Genomic DNA, 25,272 nt, shown 5'->3' with positions numbered 1-25,272 from the left:
GTTGTATGTCCAGTGGTCAGACCTTAGGCCTAAGAGGTGGCACTAGTCCTTCAACAAGTGGGTACAGTTCTGAGGAGGTCCCGGGGCTTTCTTCAAGGGTACAAAGTGTGTGATGGTGGAGTTATGGCCTTCCTGTATACTTGCCTGTCATACCTGGTGAAGAGATGTAGGGAGAGGCCTAGGATGAGAAAGCTCATAGGGAGAACAGATGCTTCAGCCATTGCTGTCTCCCAGGAAGGCTCCTCCCAGCTCACATGAGAGCTTCTCCAGATAACTCCTGCCTACAGAACAGCGCCACAGGAGAGCGCGTGTTCTCACGCTCCTCAGGCAGAATCTTTAGGTGCACTTCTCTGCAACAAGTGCAGTGAGTTCTGGATGTACAGGCTGAAGTCCCAAGTGTGTCCATCAGTGAGACACTGCTTTGTTAGCAGCTGTGCACGTGTACAATCAGAACATGTGCCTATTCACATAATGTGCATTCATGAATTTACCCCTTATATCTAAACCCTGAACATGCCCCTCTGTATACACACCCACAATTTACACACTCGTTCACATATGTGCACACCTATACACAGGCCCTGAGAGTATCCAGATGTACTGACATATGTGTACATATACACACAGGGGTGCACAAATGTAAATGCTCATGTTCCAACACAAAGGTGTTGCACACGTGGACATTCTGTATATGCATATACAATACTTTACACATATACAAATAGTTATACATACATCCTGCACACCACATATTCAAACCCTCATAGTATGTGCATATGTACATCTATGGGCAAATATGAACACCAATGATTTCTCTGCACCCATCATCACCTATGCATACCTGCACGCACCTACACACACACACACACACACACACACACACACACACACACACACACACCTACTTTTGTGCATACAGTATGCCTAAGGCTAACTTTCTCCTTTTTTTCATTTTGAGACATGGTCTCACTATGTCACTGTGTAGCCCTGGCTGTCTGGAGCTCCCTGTGTAGACCTAGCTGGCTTCAAACTAGATTGGACTTCCTCTGATTCTCAACCACTGGGATTAATGGTGTGCTTCATCATAGCAGGCCAAGACTATCTACTTCTAGCCTAGGAGTACACCCAGTACTTACCAGGCCACACACCACACTTCAACCCCCAGCTCCTTCCAGCTCACACTCTTGCTTATTCCTTCTCCACTGGAATGGCTCTCCAAAGCACACATGACAACACAACAGGGACTATAAATTGTTTGGTGTTATAGGGCCTTTGAGACAGGGTCTCCATGTATGCTCGAGGATGGCCTCCACCTCCTGATCTTCCCAGGTAGCCAAGACTACAGTCATGTGCTACCACTCTCAGCCTGCCATGGTTTAAAAACACAGTAGAGCCAAAGGGAGAAGGAACAGCACTGCTTCCTGGGCAGTGTCCCGGGAGGTGGTAGTGGAGGACATTGTGTACCTCCTGAATTGTCTCAGGAGCCTTCTGTTGAAGCCCATGACAAAGATGCATGCTATAACTGGAGAAGAAAGTGGACCCGGCAATACACTGGATGTAGCAGTTCAGTTTGGACCATCTCTCCTCTCCTCCACTTGAATGCTGTTTCTATATAGAGTGGGATATCTGTAAGACCAGACAACAAGCGCCTGGTGATGCCTCCCATGTGCTCAGTGTACACATTAGGATGATGGCGGATGGCTCCTACTTCATTACTGGCCTTCTACTGGATGGCTATTAGATAGAGGCCATTGTCACCTTCTCAGCCAGAAGGACATGTGAACTCTTCTCAGCTTTGAATGTGACTCTCATTAAAGAAGCTCTGCTTTTGAGAGCTCATATTATTTGCCTGCTCTACCCTGACATCTGGGACGCTACCTTCTTTGAAGACCACTCTCCTTAGTTGCCTCAGAACATCCCTATAGCAAGTCACATCACAAACTCAGTTCAGCAGTAAGAAGACTATGGTCACCTCAGGGGCACTCTGGCACTCTGCTGTACTAACCAACCTCTCCTGCGGCTACTCCTGGGGACTGTGCTGTACACACCTCTTCCTAGACATCTCTGAATGCACAGATGGATCCTGATGCAGGATCCTTTCCTGTTTGTGTAAAAGATTCTGCTGTAAAAATCCACTGCTTCCTCTGTTCCCTACTCAGAGGAACTTATCCTGACAAGCAGGCTGGAAGGAATGGACCTTCAGAGGCCTTCAGAGTCACCTTCCTGAGCTCATCATGCAGGGCCCCTTCTTGGTAACACAATATTCAATTGACGAAAACATGTTGGTGTGTCAAGATGGCTTCAAATCTGTGAGAGATGACGGCTGCTCCTGTCAGGTGGGGAAAGCAGGTCTCTTGCCATGTTGCTCAGGTTTAGACTACTCTGGATTTTCAGCCTAGTTGAGTCCTGTCCTGTACCTTTGGTGTGCAGGTGACTTTCAAGACTATAACACTGAGAGGAAAATCTCAAGACAAATGCTAACTTCAGTCCACAAGTCTTGAGGGGGCAGGCCTGTCTTCATCCCACCCACTGTAGACCCTAGGCCTCTTAACTCTTGGTCATATGGGTCCCATTTCCACCAATACCCATGATTCACTGGGGATATTCAGAGTGTTTAAGAGACACATGAGTGTCAGCATAGGTCCCTCAATGTTTGACAGGATGTACTTAGAAAGTCACTTTGTTGCTCACAACTGTGATGCAGGGTTCCACTGGTTAGCACTGGGCTGCGCTGCAGGGCCCGGTACCCTGGTCAGAGTTTCATGAGGTAACCTCCTTGAGCCCTGCTGCTTGGAGCCAGTGTGCAAGTGTCCAGGACCTTGACCTGAGCACTAGCCAGATGTCTGGGAGTTACTAGGCCTGTGGCTCCTGCTTCTCCATCCCTGAAACTCTGTCCAGCTCCTCACCTTAGTCTTCCAGGTCAGGGGGCTATGGTTGGCAGCTGAAAAGGGAAGAGCGGTAGGAGTCCAGGTCTGTAAGGACTGGGCTCCCCACTGCCATGCTTGATCACATACAGTCCAGGTCTGTGTAGGAGTGGGCTCCCCACTGCCATGTTTGATCATATACAGTGTGCACAGCAATGGAGTGGCACTAGCAGAGAGGATAGAAACTGTCTGTATATGGGATGTAGGACCCTCCTTCTGAGGAAAAGATCCCCGGTATTTCCCACCAGACAGGTGTGAAATGGGCAGTATGGCTGAATGGACAGAACAGCTCAGTTTGTTGGAAAGTGCCCTCCCCACTTTAGGTCAGAAGACTTGGGATCTGACACAGCCAAAGGGCTGGAAGAAAGAACACCCACAGCGACTGAAAGCTTTTGCCTGCAACACCCCTTATCCTCAGGAGCCACCTTCTGTACACTGCTGTGAGGAAGACGCAAAGGCCAAGAGGCAAAGCAGAGGATGGTGGGTAAATCTGCAATTTTGGTCCATCACATACCACACACTGCTTTCTGTTAGGCCTTTGCCCTTCCTTTACACCACAGCACTCTGAGGCCCTGGATATCTGAAGGGAACCAGTGCTATTGGATATCAAGATTCCAGGAGAACCAGAGTGAACCACTTCAGAACTCCCCCAGGGAAGCCAAGTGAGTCTCAAGACCTCCAGAGACCCTCAGCGTGCTGCCCGCAAAACCAACACCTGAAAAGCTATGACTTTGTTTTTGTTTTGTTTTGGTTTTGTTTTCACTTTGGAAAGGGGTCTTTAAAAAATAGAATTGTTTATTACTCACAGTTAACTCTTTTCTTCAAGCCATGGAAATGATACGGGGAGGTATAATTCACATACGTGTGCATGCAGACAGATGCACAGAACACAAGTCCACATGTGCAGACAGACATGCAAAGATGCCATGGTGACATACACAGGTGCTTATGTACACAGGGCACAAACCTGCAGACATGTGTGCAATACTCATTCTTAGAGACACATGTACACACATGCACATGGATGTACACACCAGCACTGACACACAGGCACACCCGAGGAGGTCGCTAGGAAGGCTGCCTGCTTCAGCAGGTGCAGGGCCCTTACCTGGGGGGGAATGAGATGTCCAGTTCATACAGTCTGTCCTTAAAGACAGACAACTCCTTGTCAAATTCCAAGAGCTAAAGAAAAAGAAAGAGAACAGAATCACTTGTTTTCCTCCCTAGAAGATGGGGTGGCGGTGGGGTCTGTGTGTACCTGGGTTACGGGTAAATTCCTAAAAAACAGAATGACAACCATCCAGTGTGACCTTACCCTCCTCAGAGACCAAGATCCATTGCCACCAAGACTCAGAGTACCAGCCTGGCTCTACCACCCAGTTGCCTCTGCTGTAAGAAGTGCAAGAACAGAGCTTAGGCTGCCTGGCCCTGCTCTCATGAGACACGGGAAGACTCCCCAAGAAGTATGCATCCCCTGAATGGGGGCCCGGCAGTCCTTTCCAGAGAGAGGAAAAGTGTCCGGTGCTGAGTGTGGTCCTCAGAGTAAGCAAGATCAACTCAGTGCGCCACAAACTGCAGCTGAGGCTGCACACTGCTGAGAGGAACACTGGCTTCCTCATACACAGGAGGTAGCAGACAGCCTGGCTCCCTCAGGACGCTTCCACCAGAGTATTGTGCCTGCTGGAAGGTGAGGTCCCACCAGCCATGACTGTCCGGTCACCATGAACACCCTGTGGGATACTATCCATTAATCATGTCCTAGCCCACAGCTGTGTGTAGCTGTGGCATAACGCTGGGGCTCCCCTCAAAACCACACCGTGTCTTCATTTCTTCCTTCCTCCTCATCTATCATTCTTGAACGTGCAATTACCAGCATGTGTACACTGTAATTACTTGTGTGCCAGCCTGCTACCTGCCCACTGGTGTGGCCCTCCTGCCTGTGTGCTCCTCTCAGAGCTGCTTTCATCAGAGCAGCACCAGGCTGGGCCCCACTCCTATCAACCAGAGTGACTTTGAACTGGTTAAGGGTCAAGTCAAGAGCAGCTGAAATCCCCCTCTGAGGTGATACTGTTTATGGGGGAGGAATAAAGGGTTAGCCACCACTCTAGACAGTCTCCTTATTTAATGTCATAATCTCAGAGCCATGTGGTGGCATACTGGATATGCAGACTCAAGCCAGAGGTCCTCAGACCCTGTCTGGCATGGCTCCGAAACTGGCTTCTGTCTGGCACTACTTTGATCTTGAGCAAATGAACAAAAGAGGAAGAAACATGGTTGTTTAGAGCTGTTGTTTATGTAAGTCAGGAGCCAGTGTCCCCCAAAGGTCAAGGTGGAAGCCTGAGGCAGCTCAAAGTTAGAATGTACCACAAGAAACAGGAGCAGTGGACCAAAGCACAGAGGTAACTGCTAACAGCAGTTTTAGGAAGTGTGGGTAGAACATAACATCCCACTCTCCTAAACAACTCTTCTCTACGCTTACTGGGAAATTTTAAGGAGGACATGCAATCTCAAAGGAGCTTCTGAATGGCCTCCTGAGAGGAAACTGCCTCTACTCTTCATGAGTGACTAATTGCTTCTGACTGCTGGGGTTCTGGACGGCCTACTGCCTTTCCATGAGTTATATGCCGACTTCTTCAGGTTAGTGTAAGATTTCCTCTTCCGACTTGAAGCAATGCTGTTTTACTCGGTGTCTGAACTTTCAATTCTTCCAGCTCAGGATTCACTGCTTCCTGAGGATTTGTGATGCAGACAGGTATAAGCACAGGCAGGCAATGTCCTGCTGGATGTGGCCCTCTGACCACTCACCCTGCCCCATTTCTTCTGCCACAGCTCTTGAGTTTCAATGCTGCTTCTGGGCCACTCCTCCACCCATTCGTCAGGTCACAAATTTCTTCACCTGTATCTATTCAGCCTTATCTACATATTATATTTCAGCAACTATGATTTTAGAGGCTCTGTATGTCCTCAACTGTCTGACATCCTCATAGATCTTCTGCACCTTTGGCTATTGTCTTCAGACTCTTGATCAAAAGTGGAGTGTTTTTCCCATGCTCCGCAGATTGGGTTGTAAACTTATTTTTGATGGTTCAATGCTTGAGAAAATGAATGTGGTCTACCTTCCAGGATACTCTAACCCAGTCACAATAAATAGCACATGTGTGGGCACATGAGGGAGTGGTACTGTCACTCAACATTCTCCAGTTTTAAATACTCTCAAGTCACTGCAGAGTGGTACCAGGATTCCCTAGGGGCCTCTTTAGGGTCAGCACCTATTTCTGGATGGCCAGGACCTTAAGTCATCACTGTGGGTATCATGTATCACCCTCCATGCAGGGGAAAGCTGCAGCAGCAAGGTCTTGCTAGAAATGTTCACGTTAATAATGACAGATCTAAGTATTAACCCATTGCATACACAAGAACATGCTCCATTAAACACAACCTCATACAAGTTTATGAGAAGACCAGTATGAAGAAAGCGTGAGCGTGTGTGTGTGTGTGTGTGTGTGTGTGTGTGTGTGTGTGTGTGTGTGTGTACTGGAGGGGGTGCCAGCAGCTGGTAGAGATTTGGTCTCTCTAACCATGATCACACAGGCCCTATTCCATTTCTCCTGTTTGGGGCATTAAACCACCAATGTAGTGAGGGCACTGTCACACCATGGCCTCTATTCTAAAAGTACCCTTCCTCAAATTTGTAATGTTTAAAGAAAAAATAATGAATTTGGAATTAATTTCAATTTTTAAGCTGGGTAGCTGGTAAGGGAGCTCGGGAATGGCAGGTGAAGAAGTCCCAAGTCTTTGGTCATTATTGAGGGCCCTAGTCCATATGTCATTCATTCCTTTCACAGACCTAACCCATGCCCCCAGCCTCATGCTGGAGAAGACACTGTTGGAGTCTGCTCTCCACCCTCCTGCTGGCTGCTGCTGCCTACCAACAGACATGTTCTAGAACTCAGCTATGGATGCTCTCTGACCACACGCTCACGGTACTTCTGCTGCGCTGAGGCTGGGTATGCACGGGACCCACTGGCTCGCTGCTCAGCCCTGACTCTGACAGGCTGGTGAAACCCCGATCCTGTGTGACTGGCTTGCAGAATGCCTACTGCTCCAGGCCTGCCACATCAACAGGAGGATGGGGATTAGAGCTGTTGCCACCACCCACAGAGACCATCAAGTGTGAGGGGTTTCTGATTGGAAATTGCACCACACTGCTGGTGAATTGATAATTTGTATCTCTTTGAGATTTTTCACAAACATGATAACCAATTTCACATGTATCTTAAACGTTCTTCTTGATTACAAAGTGAAAAGCAGCAGCGATGTGTGTGGACAATGATAAAGCAGCCGCTAGCCTCATGCATCTGTCAGGAGCCGTCCCAGCTGCACGAATTCCACTGTTGCTGCATGGACACCGAGCTGATAAGGAAAAAAGGGCTTGGAAAATCAATGCACCCGGAGCCCCGGCGGTTGCTAAACACACAGAAAACATCTCTATCCAACAGGCCGAGCACCTAGAAAATTCCCAAGCCCTGCCCTGGGACAGCCAAGGAAAATTTAATCTCTCCAAATCCTCACCAGGGCACTCCATCCTGCAGCCCTGACAGCCACACTTATAATTAATTATACAATTTCGATGGGAATATCGACTAAACAAAGCTATAAATCATAGAAAAAGTCAATACGCATGGACACATTCAATCATGTCCTGGCCAATGATTACTACTCTTAAAATACAATAATTATTTTCAGGAGCCAGCTTGAATTAAATTTCTGTCAGACAAGTACAAGACCGGTGGCTGATGAAGGATGCGATGGATTTTGGGGGCCGAGTCCGGCGCGGGCACATCCATCCTGCAGACGGTAGTTTGTTTGTAGTGCGTGTGGCACAGCGTGTTCAACCAGGCCACGAGGATGAGATTATCTCCAATGCTCATTAGGCCGAGGGGACTCAATGCCAGATTCTGGCTTGAGTGATGGAGGCTGATTCCTTTGACTATGTGTGACCTGGGCAGAAGCCAGGCATCAGCAGCACGACCAGGACATTTCTGAAAATACGTCTCAGGTTCTAAGTGGTAGCTTGTGGAAGCATGGGTCACTGGAGCTCCAGGCGCATGGCAAACCTGTTGACTTCCTGGATCAGATTCGGAACGTGGCAGATGGGCATGGGTCCCAAAAAATCACCATGTGGCATTGTCCCCTACTTCAAAGCTGCATTCTTTTATATTAGAGTCAAATTCAAAACATTTCCTGGATGTTCAGATTTTTTTAGAAAATAGGTCCTTTCTTACTGTGTAGCCCCCAATGACCTCAAACTTGCAATCTTCTGCCCCAGCTTCCCAAGTCTGCAATTATAGATTTATACCGTGTCTGCATAGCTGCTCATGCCTAGTGCAATTAATTCTTCTTCCTCCTTATTATTGTCCTCTTCTTTAAAAGATACTTTTGCGTGTGCACGTTCATGTATGTATGTATTGGGGTGCTTGGACATACGTGTGTGCACACACATACAAACATACATGCATGCATACATACATACATACACACATACAGACATACATACATGGACGCCATAGCTCAATATGAAGTGTCTTCATCTTATTTTGAGACAGGATTTGTCACTGAATCTGGAGTTCACTGATTCCACTAGACTTGCTGGCCAGGCAAGTCCCAAAGACCCTCCCCTTTCTACCTTCTCAATGCTGAGATAACAGATTCATACTGCCAAACAAACAAACAAACAAACAACCCAAGGACACTGGGGATCCGAACTCAGTTCCTTGTTGAACAACCTCTCCACCCCCATTTCCTTAACCACCCTTTTAGTTTGTTTCTTTAAGGTACAATCGCATGTAAGCCGGGCTGGCTTCAAAGTCTATGCAGCTGAGGATGTCCTTGAATTCCCTCCTCTCTTACCTACAGCTCTGCAGTAACAGAACTACAGGAATAACCACTTAAATTTCACCTTAAAGAAAGGCCAGAACAGTGTGTGCTGAATACAGATTGTCTTTCAGAGAACAAGGCTGGCCATTCCCAAGGCACAGCACATTCTATGTCTGGATGCTAAGACAGCCACACAGTGCCCTTAGACCCCAGTGGCATACCCCTGTGTGTTTCTAGGACACATTTTCCCATTCCCCCTCCCGGTGCTTCCCAAGATCAAACTATGTCTTCTTAACTGTTGGAGTTCCTTGTCTGTCTCTCCTTAGCTGCTGAAGCCCCCTGTCTGTCTCTCCTTAGCTGCTGTAGTCCCCTTGTCTGTCTCTCCTTAGCTGCTGAAGCTCCCTGTCTGTCTCTCCTTAGCTGCTGGAGCCCCCTGTCTGTCTCTCCTTAGCTGCTGAAGCCCCTGTCTGTCTCTCCTTGGCTGCTGGAGTGCCCCATCTGTCTCTCCTTAGCTGCTGGAGTCCCCTGTCTGTCTCTCCTTAGCTGCTGGAGTCCCCTGTCTGTCTCTCCTTAACTGCTGGAGCCCCCTGTCTGTCTCTCCTTAGCTGCTGGAGTCCCCTTGTCTGTCTCTCCTTAGCTGCTGAAGCCCCCTGTCTGTCTCTCCTTAACTGCTGGAGCCCCCTGTCTGTCTCTCCTTAGCTGCTGAAGCCCCTGTCTGTCTCTCCTTGGCTGCTGGAGTGCCCCATCTGTCTCTCCTTAGCTGCTGGAGTCCCCTGTCTGTCTCTCCTTAGCTGCTGAAGCCCCCTGTCTGTCTCTCCTTAACTGCTGGAGCCCCCTGTCTGTCTCTCCTTAACTGCTGGAGCCCCCTGTCTGTCTCTCCTTAGCTGCTGGAGCCCCCTGTCTGTCTCTCCTTAGCTGCTGAAGCCCCTGTCTGTCTCTCCTTAGCTGCTGGAGTCCCCTGTCTGTCTCTCCTTAGCTGCTGAAGCCCCCTGTCTGTCTCTCCTTAACTGCTGGAGCCCCCTGTCTGTCTCTCCTTAGCTGCTGGAGTCCCCTGTCTGTCTCTCCTTAACTGCTGGAGCCCCCTGTCTGTCTCTCCTTAGCTGCTGGAGTCCCCTTGTCTGTCTCTCCTTAGCTGCTGAAGCCCCCTGTCTGTCTCTCCTTAACTGCTGGAGCCCCCTGTCTGTCTCTCCTTAGCTGCTGAAGCCCCTGTCTGTCTCTCCTTGGCTGCTGGAGTGCCCCATCTGTCTCTCCTTAGCTGCTGGAGTCCCCTGTCTGTCTCTCCTTAGCTGCTGAAGCCCCCTGTCTGTCTCTCCTTAACTGCTGGAGCCCCCTGTCTGTCTCTCCTTAACTGCTGGAGCCCCCTGTCTGTCTCTCCTTAGCTGCTGGAGCCCCCTGTCTGTCTCTCCTTAGCTGCTGAAGCCCCTGTCTGTCTCTCCTTAGCTGCTGGAGTCCCCCGACTGTCTCTCCTTAGCTGCTGGAGTCCCCTGTCTGTCTCTGCTTCTAAAACTTCCTGTCTTCTTGTCAGCCCTGCATCCTTCACTTAAGGGAGCCTCACTTGTTTCTTGCCTTGCACAAAGACCCAAGTGACCTCACTTCTCTGGTTCTAAAGGGCCCCAAGGCCCTTCCCTAGCCTTCTCTAAGTTTGAATCACACAGCAGGGGCAGTGTAACCCCTAGGTGCCCAGGCTTATATGGGTTCATGCTCTCCTCTTTTCTTGTTCTTTCCTGAGACATTGCTACATATTTTGGCCTTGAACTCATTAAGCTCTACTCTGCCTCCTAAGCGTGAGGATTGAAGGCCTGTGCCACCACATCCAAGCCACTCTACTCTTTTGTAGTGAGCTGGGAAGTAGCCTTTTCCTGCAGATGTCTAGCAGAATACTACAACCATTGCCTTAGGAAAGCCTCTCTAGAAGGAACTACCAGTAGCCATAGTCTTTGAGTGACTGAGCAGGCAGAAAGGGATCAGAGGGCACCGAAGCAGACAAGGGCAAGGGGAAGGAATCCATCAGAGGCAGCAGCAGGGCACAGTGGGGAGAAACGGTATGAAGCCCTCCCATGGACAAGCAGCAGTGGAACTAGGGATGCCTGTAAGATTAACCTGGCAGGGTGCAGGGGTGAGGTTACTAATCAGCCCCAAGGCACGTGGCTCAGGCCTGCCACAGCAGTGGGGATGGATTCAGGCTCACAGAAGTTGGTGGACCCTGAGCTGGATATGTAGCAAGAGGCAAGTAACAGCACAGAGGGCTAGACATGCTAATCACTATGTTGTGGGTGGGAGGTTAACTTGGGCCATGATAATCTTAGTGGTATAAACTCTACCTTTGTGAACAATCCTAAATTATACTGAGACCACTGTAGAACAGTCAGCTCCTGATATTCCTAACACTCTTGTTGTCCGTGTCTGCCAGATATAGGAGGCAGACATACCATCAGATGGTTTTGAAGTGTCTGAGGGATGCAAGTGACCCACATACATTTATCCGCATTTGATGTGCTCAGCTCCATTCTAAGTGCTGTGCATCTATCCCTCCATAGCTCATGAAGGGAAACAGGCGTCGAGCTAAAGGCAAGTCAGAGATGGTAAGTGTGCACACACATGCAACAGTACCCGACTTGAAGTACCCAGATCTGTACCCAGCACCTGCACAGGCTCACACTCAGACCACCATTGAGAGCAACTTCTTCAGGACTAGGTAGCTCATCTCCTACCTGCTTCCCCCAGTGGGGGCCATAGCTGGTTATGGACAATTTTAGGTGTCTTGGGAGCTGGATGTTAGATACAGTGGTCATGGTATAGTTTAAGTTTAGGACTGTTCAGAGGTAGAGTTTATCACAGAGATTATCACCACACAAATACAGCCCCTCCCACCCCAGCACAGCTCCACATTTTACCAGAAAATAGAGATCTACACATAACAGTTATCCAGTAATAGGACAAAATTATACTACATTAAATAAAGATGGGCTGGCTAGGTAATTCAAAGAGTAAAAACACTTGCTACCAAGCCTGACAACCGGAGATCAATCCTCATAGAAGGAGTCAGCTCAGCTCCTGAAAGTCATTCTCTGGTTTTCACATGTACATCATGGCATGCACCTGCTCACTTCACTTCACATGCACACCATGCATGTACCTGCTCACATGGCCCCCAACAAATCCATTCATTCATTCATTCATTCATTCATTCATTCATTCACAGCAGTTACATTGAGGCCACTCTCAGTGCCAGTCTGCATATGGCTTACATCAGTGCAGATGCCCACGTCTAGAGACACCTTCCCAGCAGCCCGAGTCTTGATGGTTCGAGTGGTACATTCTTAATGTACACTTTAATTTTCATGCATGTGCTCATATATAGCACAGTTGTATATGTACGATGAATGCATTCACACCCCAAGTGACACAAATGCAGTTTGGTGTAAATACATACACATAGTTTACACAATGCACACGAACATTTGCATATATACTCAAGTATGCACACACCTTGACTACACAACCCCACAACAAGGACACAAGGAACTTTCTCACTCCCATCACCACATATGTGTGGCTTCTCTCTATTTAAAATGAGGCTCCAAGCCCCTGCTGCGTACCTGAGGCCAGGGACTTCCCAGTTTACATGTTAGTAGGCAAGACATTACCTCTCTGACTCGGAAGACTGCAGTGCTCATAGGTCACAGGAGCTCTGTGTTGCCGTTGACCCCTGATAATTCTGGCAGCCTAGCTTAGCCTGACCCAGCCCCAGCCCTACAAGTCACTCCCACTACGTCATCCCAGAGCCTGGGCTTAGAAGCCAAACTCTGGGTGGCCTAAAAACATGTAGAGGTACTGGTGACACTCTAGGGCCAGGAATGTTTCAAGCGCTCAATCAGGGTGACACTATAAAGGTTTTAAAACAGAACTTACCGCAGTGCCATTGTTGTCCCGGAAGACGTCCTGGTTGAAGTAGTCGAAGAGCTTCTTTTCCAACTGGAGCACGACCTGTGGAGTCAAAGATGCCTCAGTGCCCTGCACAGCTCCCACTCTGCAGGCCAGGTGTGGTTGGTGGCTGCCGCCCTCAGTCATGAGTCACTTACCTTACGGTCATTGTCTGACTCCCGAAATATCAACTTTACAACTTCATTGGTATCAGCAGCCCGGACTGTCTGCATTGTGGCCTTTGTGCAAAGTGTCTGCAAAAAAAGACAAGGATACTCAGTTCCAGTCTATCCACTCACTTCCCCAGTTGGCATTACCCAGAGCCCATAAGCACTAGTTTTCCAGTGTCACTAATGGGAGGGGAAGGAGATCAGTGTTGATGGACACAGCTTTCACATTCACTCCAGGTGTCTAGTTTGACAGCCCTTGTGAGCTATTTCCCAGGAAGCCTCCCAGCAGGCTGGACGAGGTCCTGGCTAGTGTAGCTGATAGTGCAGCACAGATGGAGTGAGCTCACGCTTCCACAAAAAGCAAGGCTTGGTTAGCAGTGCCCACGCTAAGCAGAAAGTCGAACCCTTCAATGGGGCTGCTCCTAGCTGTTGCTGGCTGCCCTGAGCCTCCCCAGGCCCTGTGGGGCAGGCTAAGGATATCAAGCTGTAGTGTGGGGTCATGGCATGGGGTACTAGGCTGCAGGTCCAGGGGCGGATGGTCAACAGAGTAACCACCAACCTTGTTGCATGCTTGGCCGTGCTGTCTTTGGTGGTTCTGAACCAAAAGCAACCAGCCAGAGCATTGCTTGATAATTAAGTTCCTGTGTGTTTGAATTAATCTCAATACATGCAAGAAGGGGTCAATAAGGTCATTCTCCAAAAGCAAGACAAAGTTTGGGGCTGCCCCTCCACCCCGCCAGGAGCCACACCCTCACACACATGCACACACACACACACACACACACACACACACACACACTCACTCACTCACTCACTCACTCACTCACTCACTCTGCAGGGGCCTAGAGCTCACAAGGACAATGAAAACAAGACACTTACACAAATGACAAGGCGACACAAGACTCCCAGAGACAATGGCAAAGCACCTATTGTAGGAATGAAGGTTCGAGTAACTGCCTCCTGCCTTGATGGCGAAGATGAAGGAAGTGGCTACTTTCCCAGCCAATAAATCAGTTATACAAAATATGGTCAAACAACCAAGTCAAACAGGAAGCAAGAACCTTGTCACTCTGGCTGGGGCTATAGAAAGAGCTAATTGGGGCTACTGACAGTCCCCAATTGGACCATATAGAAAAGAAACTAAAACAAACAAACAAACAAACAAACAAACAAAACCAAAGAGGATGGTTAATAGTTAATAGGCCAGTTTGCTGGCAGTATTTGATCTTTTAAGGTCTCTGTATGGCAGGATTCCTTGGGCCTTGGGGCTCTATACTGACTATCCCAGAGAACTGCTTAAGCTCAGGACACTGCAGGTTCATTCTTGCCTGGGGCCCACTGAGGTATCAGATACCCTCTGGGCACAAACCTTAGGTGCTCCTGGGTAGCTGTGCCAACACAGCACCCATCCTATAGGTAGATGAGGATAAGGGCTGAATGGAGCCAGCCCTATGTGTGGCAAAACTCAGCCCAAACCTAACACTCCCAAAACACACTCCAGGCCAGGCCATTGACATTCAGGGCACAGATCAGTTAACCCAGCCAAGTCCCCAAAGTGGCTTTTGGACTCAGTGTCACAGATCAGTCTGGCTGCCTTGGAACTGTGGAGGATTAGGACAAGAACCCAAACAACCAGGGGCATCAAGGCCACCCAGCCCCCTGCATCCCATGGAGGTCCTGGCCCATCCGGATGCTAATGCGCTTAAGTGGCTTAAGCTGCTTTCTATGAATGGGGAAAGACGCTGGGTGGGGGCAGGCAGAGGGCCATTGTGGCCACTGCAGGACGGTTTAGGAAATTCATAGTTGTGTCTCCTTGAAGGCATCTGCCCTCAACTGTTAAAAACCCTGCTTTATCTCACCAAGCTGGCAGCTCCCAAAGGATCAACATCTGAAGGTCCCCCAGAGCTGTGCAAGGGCCAGCCACCCCGCCCCTTTCTCCCACACCCCTTCCCATGCACCTCCCCATTCACAGGTTGTAAAGGCTCCATCAGGAATGAGCAGGCAAAGCGGCCTTCTCTTGGCCTTTCACGCCAGAGAAGTCGTGACCACTCATGCAGAAAGCTGCCAGGCCCGGCCTTTCCGGCTCAACCTAAGGAAGGGATTTTACTCTTTTGAAAGGAGAAGAAATACCTCAAATGCTATTTTTAAAAAGCCATCTAAAATCTATTTTTATCGCCAATGGCTGCATCACATGGCAACAGAAGAGGTGGCTTAGCTCTCAAAGGATTGTTTTGTCTCCTGGAATATGCTAGAATCACCCATGTGCCAAGGATGCTCACCTGCCATTTCTGGTTTCTTCTTGCTTAGACAGGTACCAAAGCATGAGGCCTAGTCTAGCATCCCCAAGCCTGGTACTGATGACAGCAGCAGACAGCTGTTTGGTTTTGTTTTTTAACTATCAAACCACACGACTTTTACAGCTCATTAGCTTTGCACAAAGCTGCCCAGTAATCAGATGCCCTCATGTGTGTGCAGGCATTGGTCAACTCATCCCAGGGACTAAATCCGTTCATTTCCCTCCACTCAGCTGTCACCAACACTCCTCACAGAGATCAAAACTCTATTAAGGGCAAATAGTCTTAACAGCAGACCAAGTCTTTCAGATGTAATGTTAGTCTGTTTAGAAAAAGCAAAAATTACCCATACTTTAAAAAAAAACCAAAAAACAAAACTCTGACATTTATTCTTTCTATCTATCTATCTATCTATCTATCTATCTATCTATCTATCTATCTATCTATCTATCTATCTAGTGAGATGAGATCTCTCTATTACATAGCTCTCTGGCTGTCCTGGATATTAATGTATAGACCAGGCCTGGCCTTGAACTCAGAGAACTGCCTGCCACTGCCTCCTCTGCAAAAACAAGCAATGATAAAAAAAAAAAAAAACCTTTCTAACATGACATTTATCTACTTGTATGTGTGCACATGTGAGTAGGTATGAGTGTGTCACTGCACGCATGTGGAGACCAAAGAACAGCTTTTGGGAGTCAGTTCTCTTTTACCATTTGTGTCCCTGGGATGGAGCTCAGGTCATCAGCTACAGTGGCAAGCTTCCTTTCCCACTGAGCCATTTCATTAGTCCTTATCTGTGCTTTTTGACACACAGGTATACCTGGGGCTAGACAGTGACAGCCAGCCACAGCTGGCCTCCAACCTCAGAATAATCAGATTCGAGCCCTAACAAGATCCTTCTCACACTTTTTCCTTCAGGACAGGGGAGAATGAAGCTATCTCACAAAGAGGTGACTTCTCAGGCCCAGGACAACCTTCCTGTATCCTTAGAGTCTGCTTTCGTGACACAGGGAGGTTTTAAGCAAGCTTGCAAGTTCGGCAGACAATCTTGATACTGGTGGTTGAGGAACATTATGGAAACACATAGAGATTTTTTTAAACTTTCTATGAGCAGTGGAATCCAAGCAAGGCAGCTCTAAGCTCAGTGTGAGCGCATCCTACTGGGCTGTCCTCTAGCCATGCCCGAGCTGCTAAGCTGCAAAACCCAAATCAAGCCACACTGCAGCTTCTCTGCAGTGTCCAGCACAGCTACCTCCACACCGGAAGGAGCCTTTACAAAGGACTGGTGCGTGCTGTCAGCAGCTCAGAGTCCTGCCTCCATCTGGAACTGCCGTCACTGGACCAGCTCCTCTCTGTATCTTGCCACAGCAAACAGTGGCCAGAATAGAGACAGGGATATACACAGCAGCTGGGACCCAGGGACCTTCTCTCTCCTCAGAGGTAGAGAAAATTCAAAGGCACCTCCAGCTTGCCTCTTTTGCTCACCGAGGAAGCACACAGTAAAGGCTTTTATGTTCCTCATGGAGTGTGGGTAGCATTGCCTTTTGTTACTGTCCCATCATCCCTAAGGCCTGAGACACTCAGCCTCAAGCTCCATCTGCTGCTGGGACCATGCCCCACTCTGTGGGTGCCCAGCTTGGGCTACAGGATGTGTAGCTCCAAGGATAACTTGGGTTTCTGGACTGAGGGTACACCTCCAAGGCAGGAGTAGTAACCACATTGTGTTAGATCCTGCTGACGGTCTCCCCCATGGTAAGGAGCCAGCTCAGAGAGCCCCGGATGACTCAGGAGCCCCAGGTATATCTACCCAGCAATGGAGGTGGTAACTATGCTGTGGAGGAAGCATCCAGACAAGAGTGGCAGAGCAGGATTTGGTGTCCTGGTTAAAGGCCTCGAGAAACAGCAGGTCCAGGAGTACCGACTTCTATGCAGTGACATACTCTGACCCCAGATTCTTACCTGGTGATACTTTGGTTTTTTTTTTTTTTAATTGCAAATTCACACAATATATTCTGATCATGGTTTTCCCTCTCCCATTCCCTCTTGGATCCTTTCTGACTCCTTACACACCCAATTTATACCTTCTTTCTCTCTCTCTCTTTAGAAAACAAACAGAAAAAGTTAAAGAGAAAAACAAATCAGAATAAGAAAGGAAAAAGTATAAAAAAAAACTACAAACACTCACAAAAACAAACCCATAAAAACACAAAATTAGAAACTATAATATACAAACCAAAGACCAATAAGATAAATAATCAAACAAAGCAATATGAGGCAAAAAAAAAAAAAGTCTACAAAATCCCTGCTGAGTTTATTTTGTGTTGGCCATCTACGGCTAGGCATGGGGCCTACCCTGAAGTGTGGTTTATACACTCAGCGAGACTCCATTGGAGAGAACTGAGTTTTCCTTTGCAAACAGCTGCCAATTGCAGACAGCTTCTTGGTTAAGGTGGGAGTTCGTGCCCACTTTCCCATCTCAGTGCTGGGACCCTGTCCAGCTTGAAACTGTGCAGGTCCTGTGCATACTAACCATTTAACCACTAAGGGTGTTTCTTTGTTCGAGACAGGGTCTCTCTACATAGTTCTGGCTGTCCTGGCACTCACTCTGTAGAGCAGAAATCCTCCTGCCTCTGCCTCTGGAGTGGTAAGATTTAAAGTGTGTGCCACCACAACCCACTGGGGCTGTACAATGTTTGTTTGTTACTCAAACCAGGATATCTGCTGGTGGCTAGACAGGCTTCTCAGGATGGGTGCCTAACCCTTGGTGGCATCCAGGGTTCCCTGGTATCTCTGCAGAGGGATGAGACATCCCAGGACTGATCCTGCCTGAGCAGGGGAAGAACTCTTTGAGGGCACAGAGGTCCTAGTCCTCAGCTAGGGCTTAAGCCAACTAACTGCAGGCTGGTCAACACTGATACCTGTAGGACCGAATATGTGGGACGGAGAGCACAGCCAACGTGCTTGCTTGCCAGGGCATAACATCTCTCAGAATTTGTCCCAGGGGAATCATAGACAGATTGGTGGACAGCTCTGGACCTGGAAAAGCCACCAGGCAATCTATTGTCCAGCCCAGGACTGTGCTCTGGGAGGGGTTGACGCCTCCATTGTCTAAGGTAGCCTGTCACTCACCAGTAGTTGCACAAAGCTATGGGGGCAAGGTTTAATCCTGACTTTAGTCAGCAGATGAAAACCAGAGGCCAGATGTCCTCTGGCTGTTAAAAAACCCAGAGCCTCCTGGCCTTGCCTTTTTCTTTTCCTTTGCTTTGCTTTCCTTCAAGGGGGCTTGTGGGGTAGGGGGTCAAGAGTTAATCACAAAGCAGTGACCCGACCCCCAAACATCATGGGCAGCAAGAAAGCCATTCCAGGGCAGGATTGGAGCTAAATCACCTGGAGAGGATTAGGCACCCTTCCCACCCCAAGGAGAACCTGAAGGGAATCATACCTGCAACTCCATTTGCAGTACCCAGGAGAGCAGGTGCTTCAGTGCACCCTTCATGAGCAGGCAGAACCCAAACCTCCAGGCTTCCTGGCTGCAGACCCCGGCTGCTCTGGCAAGGCAGCGCTGACAAGCCAAGGGTGCAAAGAGGCCACTTGGACCTGCCCAGGCTGGTTCTTAGATTTGAGGGTCACACCGGGAACAAACAACTCCTCCTGAGTGAAGCCTTGCTTGGCACTTTATCTCCTATGGCACAGTCACAGTCTGTGACTAAAACCCAGGCAGCTCTGGTTCCCACAGTTGTGGGACAACCATCTGTTAGCAACCTCAGGCTAGCTTCCTGCAGTCTTCATCTGAGGTACTAATGGGAGGGTCATACCAAATTCCAGAGGCTTCTCCATGGATGGCGTCAGACAGTAGGATGATTGGCTCTGTGTTGTAACTAGAAGTCTGTCTGCACACACAAAGCAGCTAGGGCCTCCTGCTCTTGAAAATGGTGCTAACCCAGGGGCACATGGACTGCCTGGCACTGAGGCTTTGCAAGTACCTATGACTTATGAGGGAAAGGAGGAAAGTGGGGTTGCTGGGAGGAAGGTGTGGCGCTCAGGCTGGACCTATCCAGGTAGCATGGGTGCTAGCTCCTCACACAGGCCTGTCTGTTTACTGCAGGCAACAGCTGCTGGGTGGGCTTGGAGATGCATCTCACCAATTGTTCATGCCCATCCTCTAAACACGACCCTGTTTCTGAGCCTTTAGTCCTCTGACAACTTCATGCAAGAAAACATGCAGACCCTCTGATAGCGTGAAATCAGGAACAAAGGCCTTGGGACAAAGGGGTGAGGGGTGGTTGTGGCTGTGGCTGGCCAAATTTCAGCCACACACAGATGTTCCTAGGAATGTCTGAAAGCCAATGCTCTAAAAAGAAATGAGCCTTAAACAGTGTCTTTAGCAGAGAGGAGGAAGGCCAGTCCCAGCAGCATCCTATCGGATCCCGTCAGGGCCAGACCAACATTACAAGTTTTAGTGATGGGCCCTCACATCCGGGGGAACTGTGTGTCACACACAACAGTCTGCTCTGTAATTCCTAGATGAATTTTGCTTCATAGCACTGCAGTTTACTGACATTTCAACCACAATCTCCAAGACTTCCAAAAACAGTGGTGACTAATGACAGAGAATCCATGTAGAAACTCTGGGTTCCAATCAACAATTAAATCACATTTTGCTACTGAGGGACAGCATTTCAGATCAAGGGAGGCAGGGCAGAAAGAGAAGCTGAACCAGCTGTGCTGCCTACCACTGTACTATGGGGCAGCAACTCTGAGGAAAGTTTGGGCTCCTAGGCAAAGTAATCCAGTCCCACGGGGCTGGCATACGGCAGGTCTGGAATTGCTTGTGTCAAGTGAAGCTCCCCTGACTCTGTCCACACATGCTGTCACTCACAAGGCCCCCTTCAGTATCCATATTCAGTTACAACTATGGCGTCTATATCCCATCTCATCTGAACTCTAATCAGTCAGTGCCACGGTTAGCTGTGGGGCACGCAAGGTGGGCACGGGCAGGTGCTCAGTGCAGCTGACCTGGGAACAAGCTTCCCATGAAAGCTGAGCTGTGCTGAGATCACTTGCCTTCCTAGCCTCTGTCTGCTCTGCAGGTGACTGTCAATCTCTCTGACCACACAGCCGCTGCACAGGGGGCCCACAGGGTCAGAAGGCATAGCTGGCAGGGCACAGGTCACTAACAATGAAGGCTCTGCCTTCACTGTGGATGACTTGTAGGTGTGATGGGCTTGAAAGTATCCTGGACAAGAAGACCTCTATCTGGTTTAAACAAATGAAGCTCACACGATGAGCCTGCACCACTCTAGGCAGCCAGAGAGCAGCTGGTGTGTGGCAAGAAACCGCTTGTGCCAAAGAGGCCCAGCACCTTGTGTGTAGGTATAGCCAGGATCTTGACAAGAGCATGTGAGCCTATGACATGCTCCTCACAGGAATGGTGGTTACACACAGTGCACAAGGTACCCGTCCTGGTTCAATCTTCTTCCCATCTCAGACTGCTAGTTCAACCTCAGTCAGGAAAATATACTAAAGCTCACAAGCAGCTTTCCCACAGCAGAGATGATGAGAGGGCAGAAAGGGAATGACAGCAGCCAGCTCCCAGTCAGCCTGAGGCTCTCCTGAAGGAGGCAAGGACTCCTACCAGTTCCACGCAGATGTCCCTCGAAACATATCAAAGGACAATCCTTATCACTAAGCTCACATTTTGATGTCTCTAAAATGCAGAATTGGTTATTCCAGAGAATAACCATTATGTAGGTTAAAAATAGTTCTCTTAGAATACTGAACATTAATATGAATTCAGGTTCAAATACGTAACATGCTCTTAAATTAACAGAACATTTTTCCTTGGAATACTTCCTTGGCAATATTAACCAAAAAGGTCCTCCACTGCTGCCGCCGATGCAGGGTGCTTAGACACCTTAACCCCATGAGCCAGGCACCTCAGATCCACAACACCCTTGTCTCACCAAGAAAACAGTGGATGCAGGCCACTGTGAAGCAGGCACCAGGGCTTTAAATGTTAACTTGTGATAGTCCTCACAGTCTGCCACAGTCCTGAGCTAGCCACCTGAATTTAAAAGCACAAACAAGCCATTGTCTAACCATTCCTCAATAGCTGGTATCAATGGGCATTGTTTCAAATCTTATCACAGCGCAGAAAATAAGGGTTACTGGCAAGTCACTCAACTGATAGCTCAAGATGGAAACAGGTGATTTTAAAACTTGCGTTTATCACATGAAGATAATATCCTGACAAAATCTCTGACATGAACTGTACCCCAATCCGAAGTCAGCACACATAGGAGAGATGCTTATCTTGACTGCTGCTCTATGCCTGTGTGGCAGAGAACAGGGTTCTAAATCCATAGGACACCACATGGAAAAGATACTGCCATCCTTATAGAGGTAAAAGCCACCACAGAGCTGGCAAGGATACATCTGCACCAGGTCTAATTGTGTTTGATAAATACTTGTGACTAAATGGCACATACAGACAGTACTGAATTCGCCCTGCTAACCTTTCTTATCTTGGACACAGACACACAGACACACAGAAACACACACACACACACACACACACACACACACACACACACACACACACACACACAGCTTCTTGATGATAGCCCTGCCACACTACCATTCCCTTGAAGTCAAGGCAGAAGTCAGTGTGCCTTGTCCTAAGTCTGTGGCTAGATCTGCTATAGTGGTGGCACCTCAGGCCCATAAGGCCAGAGCTGTAGCCTCTCAGGTGCCTGCGGCCGAGTAAAGCATAGCACGCAAAGCACCGTCACTGACCCCACATCTGAGTGTCCCATGGCTCTCAAATAGCTCAGCATGCTTCACTGAGTGGGGCTGCAAACCACTGAAACTGAGGAGGAACAGGGCTTAATTTTGGCCAATTCACATAGCTGCACATACAGCAGGGTGGACTTGGTTGCCACAGCCACTCCTGTTCACCGAGTCCCTGGGTATATGCTGGTGGACACTTGGATCCAAGCCCCTTCCCTTTTGCTATGGTCTAGAACATGCCTACAGAACTTGTGGGCTATGCACATGGGGATACAGAGTGTTCTAACAAGAACCCAATGGCCATAGGTAGTCAGCAATTCATCTGGATCCACATGAAAACAGTCCAGTGGCAAAGGCAAGAGTGCTGGGGACTCTCAGATGGGGTCCTGAAGAGTCATCAAAAGGAATAGTCAGCTGCAACGTTACCTCCCTGGCCAGCAGTGTAAGAGCTCCTGGAAACCAGCAGTGCCTGGCTATCAAGCAGGCTGAGTTAGCTTGCTGTTGCAATAGTCTTCGTCATACTGTGGGTGTGACACTGGGACCCTTTGAAGTGCTCTTCATACTTGGCACAGCCAACACTGCGGCCACCTCAGTGCCACTCTGTACTGTGTCCCAGTTCTTCTGGAAGGCATCCGCTGAGACAGTGGTGCCTTCACTGGGCCCTGCTCTAAAACAGGCACAGCTGGTACCTAAGAATGTGGTTGTCAGCAACTGGCAATAGGATTTTGAAAAAGACAACTAGCTTCCAAAAATGCATCTATCATCACCACTCATGGGGAGGTGATGGACAGCAGGTGTGGTGAGCCCAGACCATGCAGAGACAGGCGAGGCTGGCACCGCTGTCACTTTGCGTCACCATGGCCAGCTGAACAACCCAGCTGCCAGTTGCCACTGTGCAAGGCATAAAACATATCCTCCAAGCAATCCCAGCAGCAGGACTGTGCTGGAGGCTGCATTATTAATTAGAGTAATGGAGCGTGGTCCTGTTACACGGCAGGATAATCGTGTTTAATTTGTGTATGTTTTAATTATGGCTTAAGCGGTGCCAAATTTGATCACAGTATCATCTTTTCAGTTCTGCTCTGCAAGCATGTTTGCATTAATTTGCATTTGAAACATAAGAAGCTGCTCTTCCTGGGGCAGTGCCTGCACACAGAGCCCCTTTCACAGGCCTCCCATCCAGTCCCCACACTCCTCCCTCACTGCAAGTGACAAGCAGGTCTCTACTGTGCTCCAAGAGCTTCCAGAGCCTCCAGGCTGGTCTCTTCCTGGAGGCACCCTAGAGCCTGAGCTCGCCCTCCCTGCAGGATGAACAATGGCTGCATTTAATGCGTTTAATTTACTGAGATTGGGCTTAGCTCATTGGCCTTTCATTGTTTTGGCGATGGATTTAATTAACCTCTGATGAATCTTGCCAGCCAGTGTGATGGCGTGAGACCCCAAGGGGCAGGGCTATCAAATGGGCCCGATTCCCTGAAACACTGGTATCTCCTCGCCTGTCCAGGATGACAGGAGCACTGAGGGGCCCCATTCTGGGTGGGGACCCAGTGGCCTAAGAAAACAAAGCAAAGAGTCTAGGCTGTGCCAGACACTGAAATTAACCTCCAGTTTCACTATGGGAAGGAAGCCACCAGTGGATGACATACTATTATGTTCGGTATCTCAGGCACCAGCTACCCACAGGCCTGGGCCAGCTTCCCCAGAAGACACCTCCTACAGGGTGTCACCCTGTGTTGTGAGCATCACCTTCCTCCTGTGACTGAGTCTGTCTGTGACTGTTCTGAGTTTTCACTCTTCCCATGTTTTACTCTGTCTTTCAGAAATATGAAAGTCACTTGGAGGTGACCTGGCAGAAACAAGGGTATAGAAATTCCTAAGAGGACTTGGGCCACGGCTGCTCTGCAGGCATGCATATTACAGCATCTGAGGTCCTTCATGAAGGAGAAGGGAGAAGAGGGAAGGACTGGCACTCCCAGTGGCCATGTCTGTGGACTAGCGTTTCAGCCACAGAAGCCCCACAGCCCGTGCCCCAGTAAGCATGGTCTGGCTGGGCTGCACAATTCCTGTGGGTCCTCAGGTGGTCCTAGGTGGGGTGGAGGCAGAAGAGTCCATGGAGTAGAGTGAGACAATAGACAGAACAGTGGGCCTGGGAAGTGTGGTGGGACACTCCCAAGGCTGGTAATGGGACCACGTCCCATGGAGTTTTCATACTGGGCTGGTAACAAGGATAAAGGGTCTTTAATCCCAGAGTTGAACAGGCTTTGTTTCAATAAATGAGCTTAAAAACCTACAGTAAAAAGTTGTTTTCCACATTTTTTACTGTTGGCTTGCTTACATAATAAAGTACATTCGCAATGTACTGTGTGCTTTACTGGCTGAATGAAAAGCAGCTATCCATAGTTTTAAAGAGCTTCAAAATCCCTCCAGGCATTCATATGCAGACCTAAGACACATTCACTTATTTATTGAGCAAATTAACTGTGTACAACTACTGACTCTCCTCCCACTCCTCTGCAAGTGCCAGGCAGACTAGTAATAGGGAGAAGGGGCTCCAGGCCTCCAAAGTGGGCAGAGATGCCCACCAAGATCAGTGGTCGAGGGAAGAGCCAGTCGTCAGGTGGCATTCCAGGACAGCAAGTGCCCAGTGCCAATAATCTCAATGCCCTGTTTCTATGTGTCATCTAATACCTAGAGATGGTTGGCACAAAGACAGCAGGTGCTTCAAAGAGATCTCACGCTGTGGGCAACTTGCTTGTGGCTGGACAGAGCACTGTTGGGACCGCTCCCCATTGCTGGATACACTGCCTGTTCCTTCTGTGGGAATCTGCATAGCAGACTAGTGGTGCCCCGGTCTTAAGTGGGACAGTGCCATGGGTGGAACACTGCAAAGAACAATTGGGTCTCTGGCTGGAGACCCAGCACTGTGGACCTCCTAGAACTGGGTTTCCATGATAAATTAAGAGGTTTTATTTATGGGTGAAGAAGCTGAATCCAAGTACAACATGATAGCAAGGCCATGGGGACATTTCCTTAAATACAAAGGTCCTTGATCTGTGCTAAAACCTCACACAGGCCTGCCACAGGCTAGCCCAGCTACTTCTCTCTGTAAAATCTGGGAAAAATGAAACTAGAAATCTGGCTTCACGCAAGAAACTTAGAGAGATCCAACCCTCTCTCAGAAGCCACTCTCCCCTTGGAAATTCTCTCCAAACAGTGCCTTCTGTAGAATTAGAAGACTGCAGATGACTTGGGTGGCTTTGCAGATGCATTAATCTGCCAGCAGGTGACATA

General features: G+C 48.8%; 1 protein-coding gene across 3 annotated transcripts in view; it reads right to left on the bottom strand.

The window, feature by feature from the left end:
- Inpp5a (inositol polyphosphate-5-phosphatase A) overlaps positions 1 to 25,272 on the bottom strand; it is a 190,360-nt gene that overhangs the window by 8,505 nt on the left and 156,583 nt on the right. For all 3 annotated transcript variants that reach the window (XM_006230486.4, NM_001108923.2, XM_063269679.1), the window contains exons 10-12: positions 12,884 to 12,979; positions 12,714 to 12,788; positions 4,033 to 4,106 (exon numbers count right to left, since the gene is read on the bottom strand). In XM_006230486.4, coding sequence (XP_006230548.1) covers positions 4,033 to 4,106; positions 12,714 to 12,788; positions 12,884 to 12,979 — 245 coding nt within the window. The remainder of the gene's footprint in view (positions 1 to 4,032; positions 4,107 to 12,713; positions 12,789 to 12,883; positions 12,980 to 25,272) is intronic.

Source organism: Rattus norvegicus, chromosome 1 (assembly GCF_036323735.1).
Source record: "Rattus norvegicus strain BN/NHsdMcwi chromosome 1, GRCr8, whole genome shotgun sequence".
NCBI lineage: Eukaryota > Metazoa > Chordata > Mammalia > Rodentia > Muridae > Rattus > Rattus norvegicus.
This window is presented reverse-complemented; position numbering and strand designations above follow the sequence as displayed.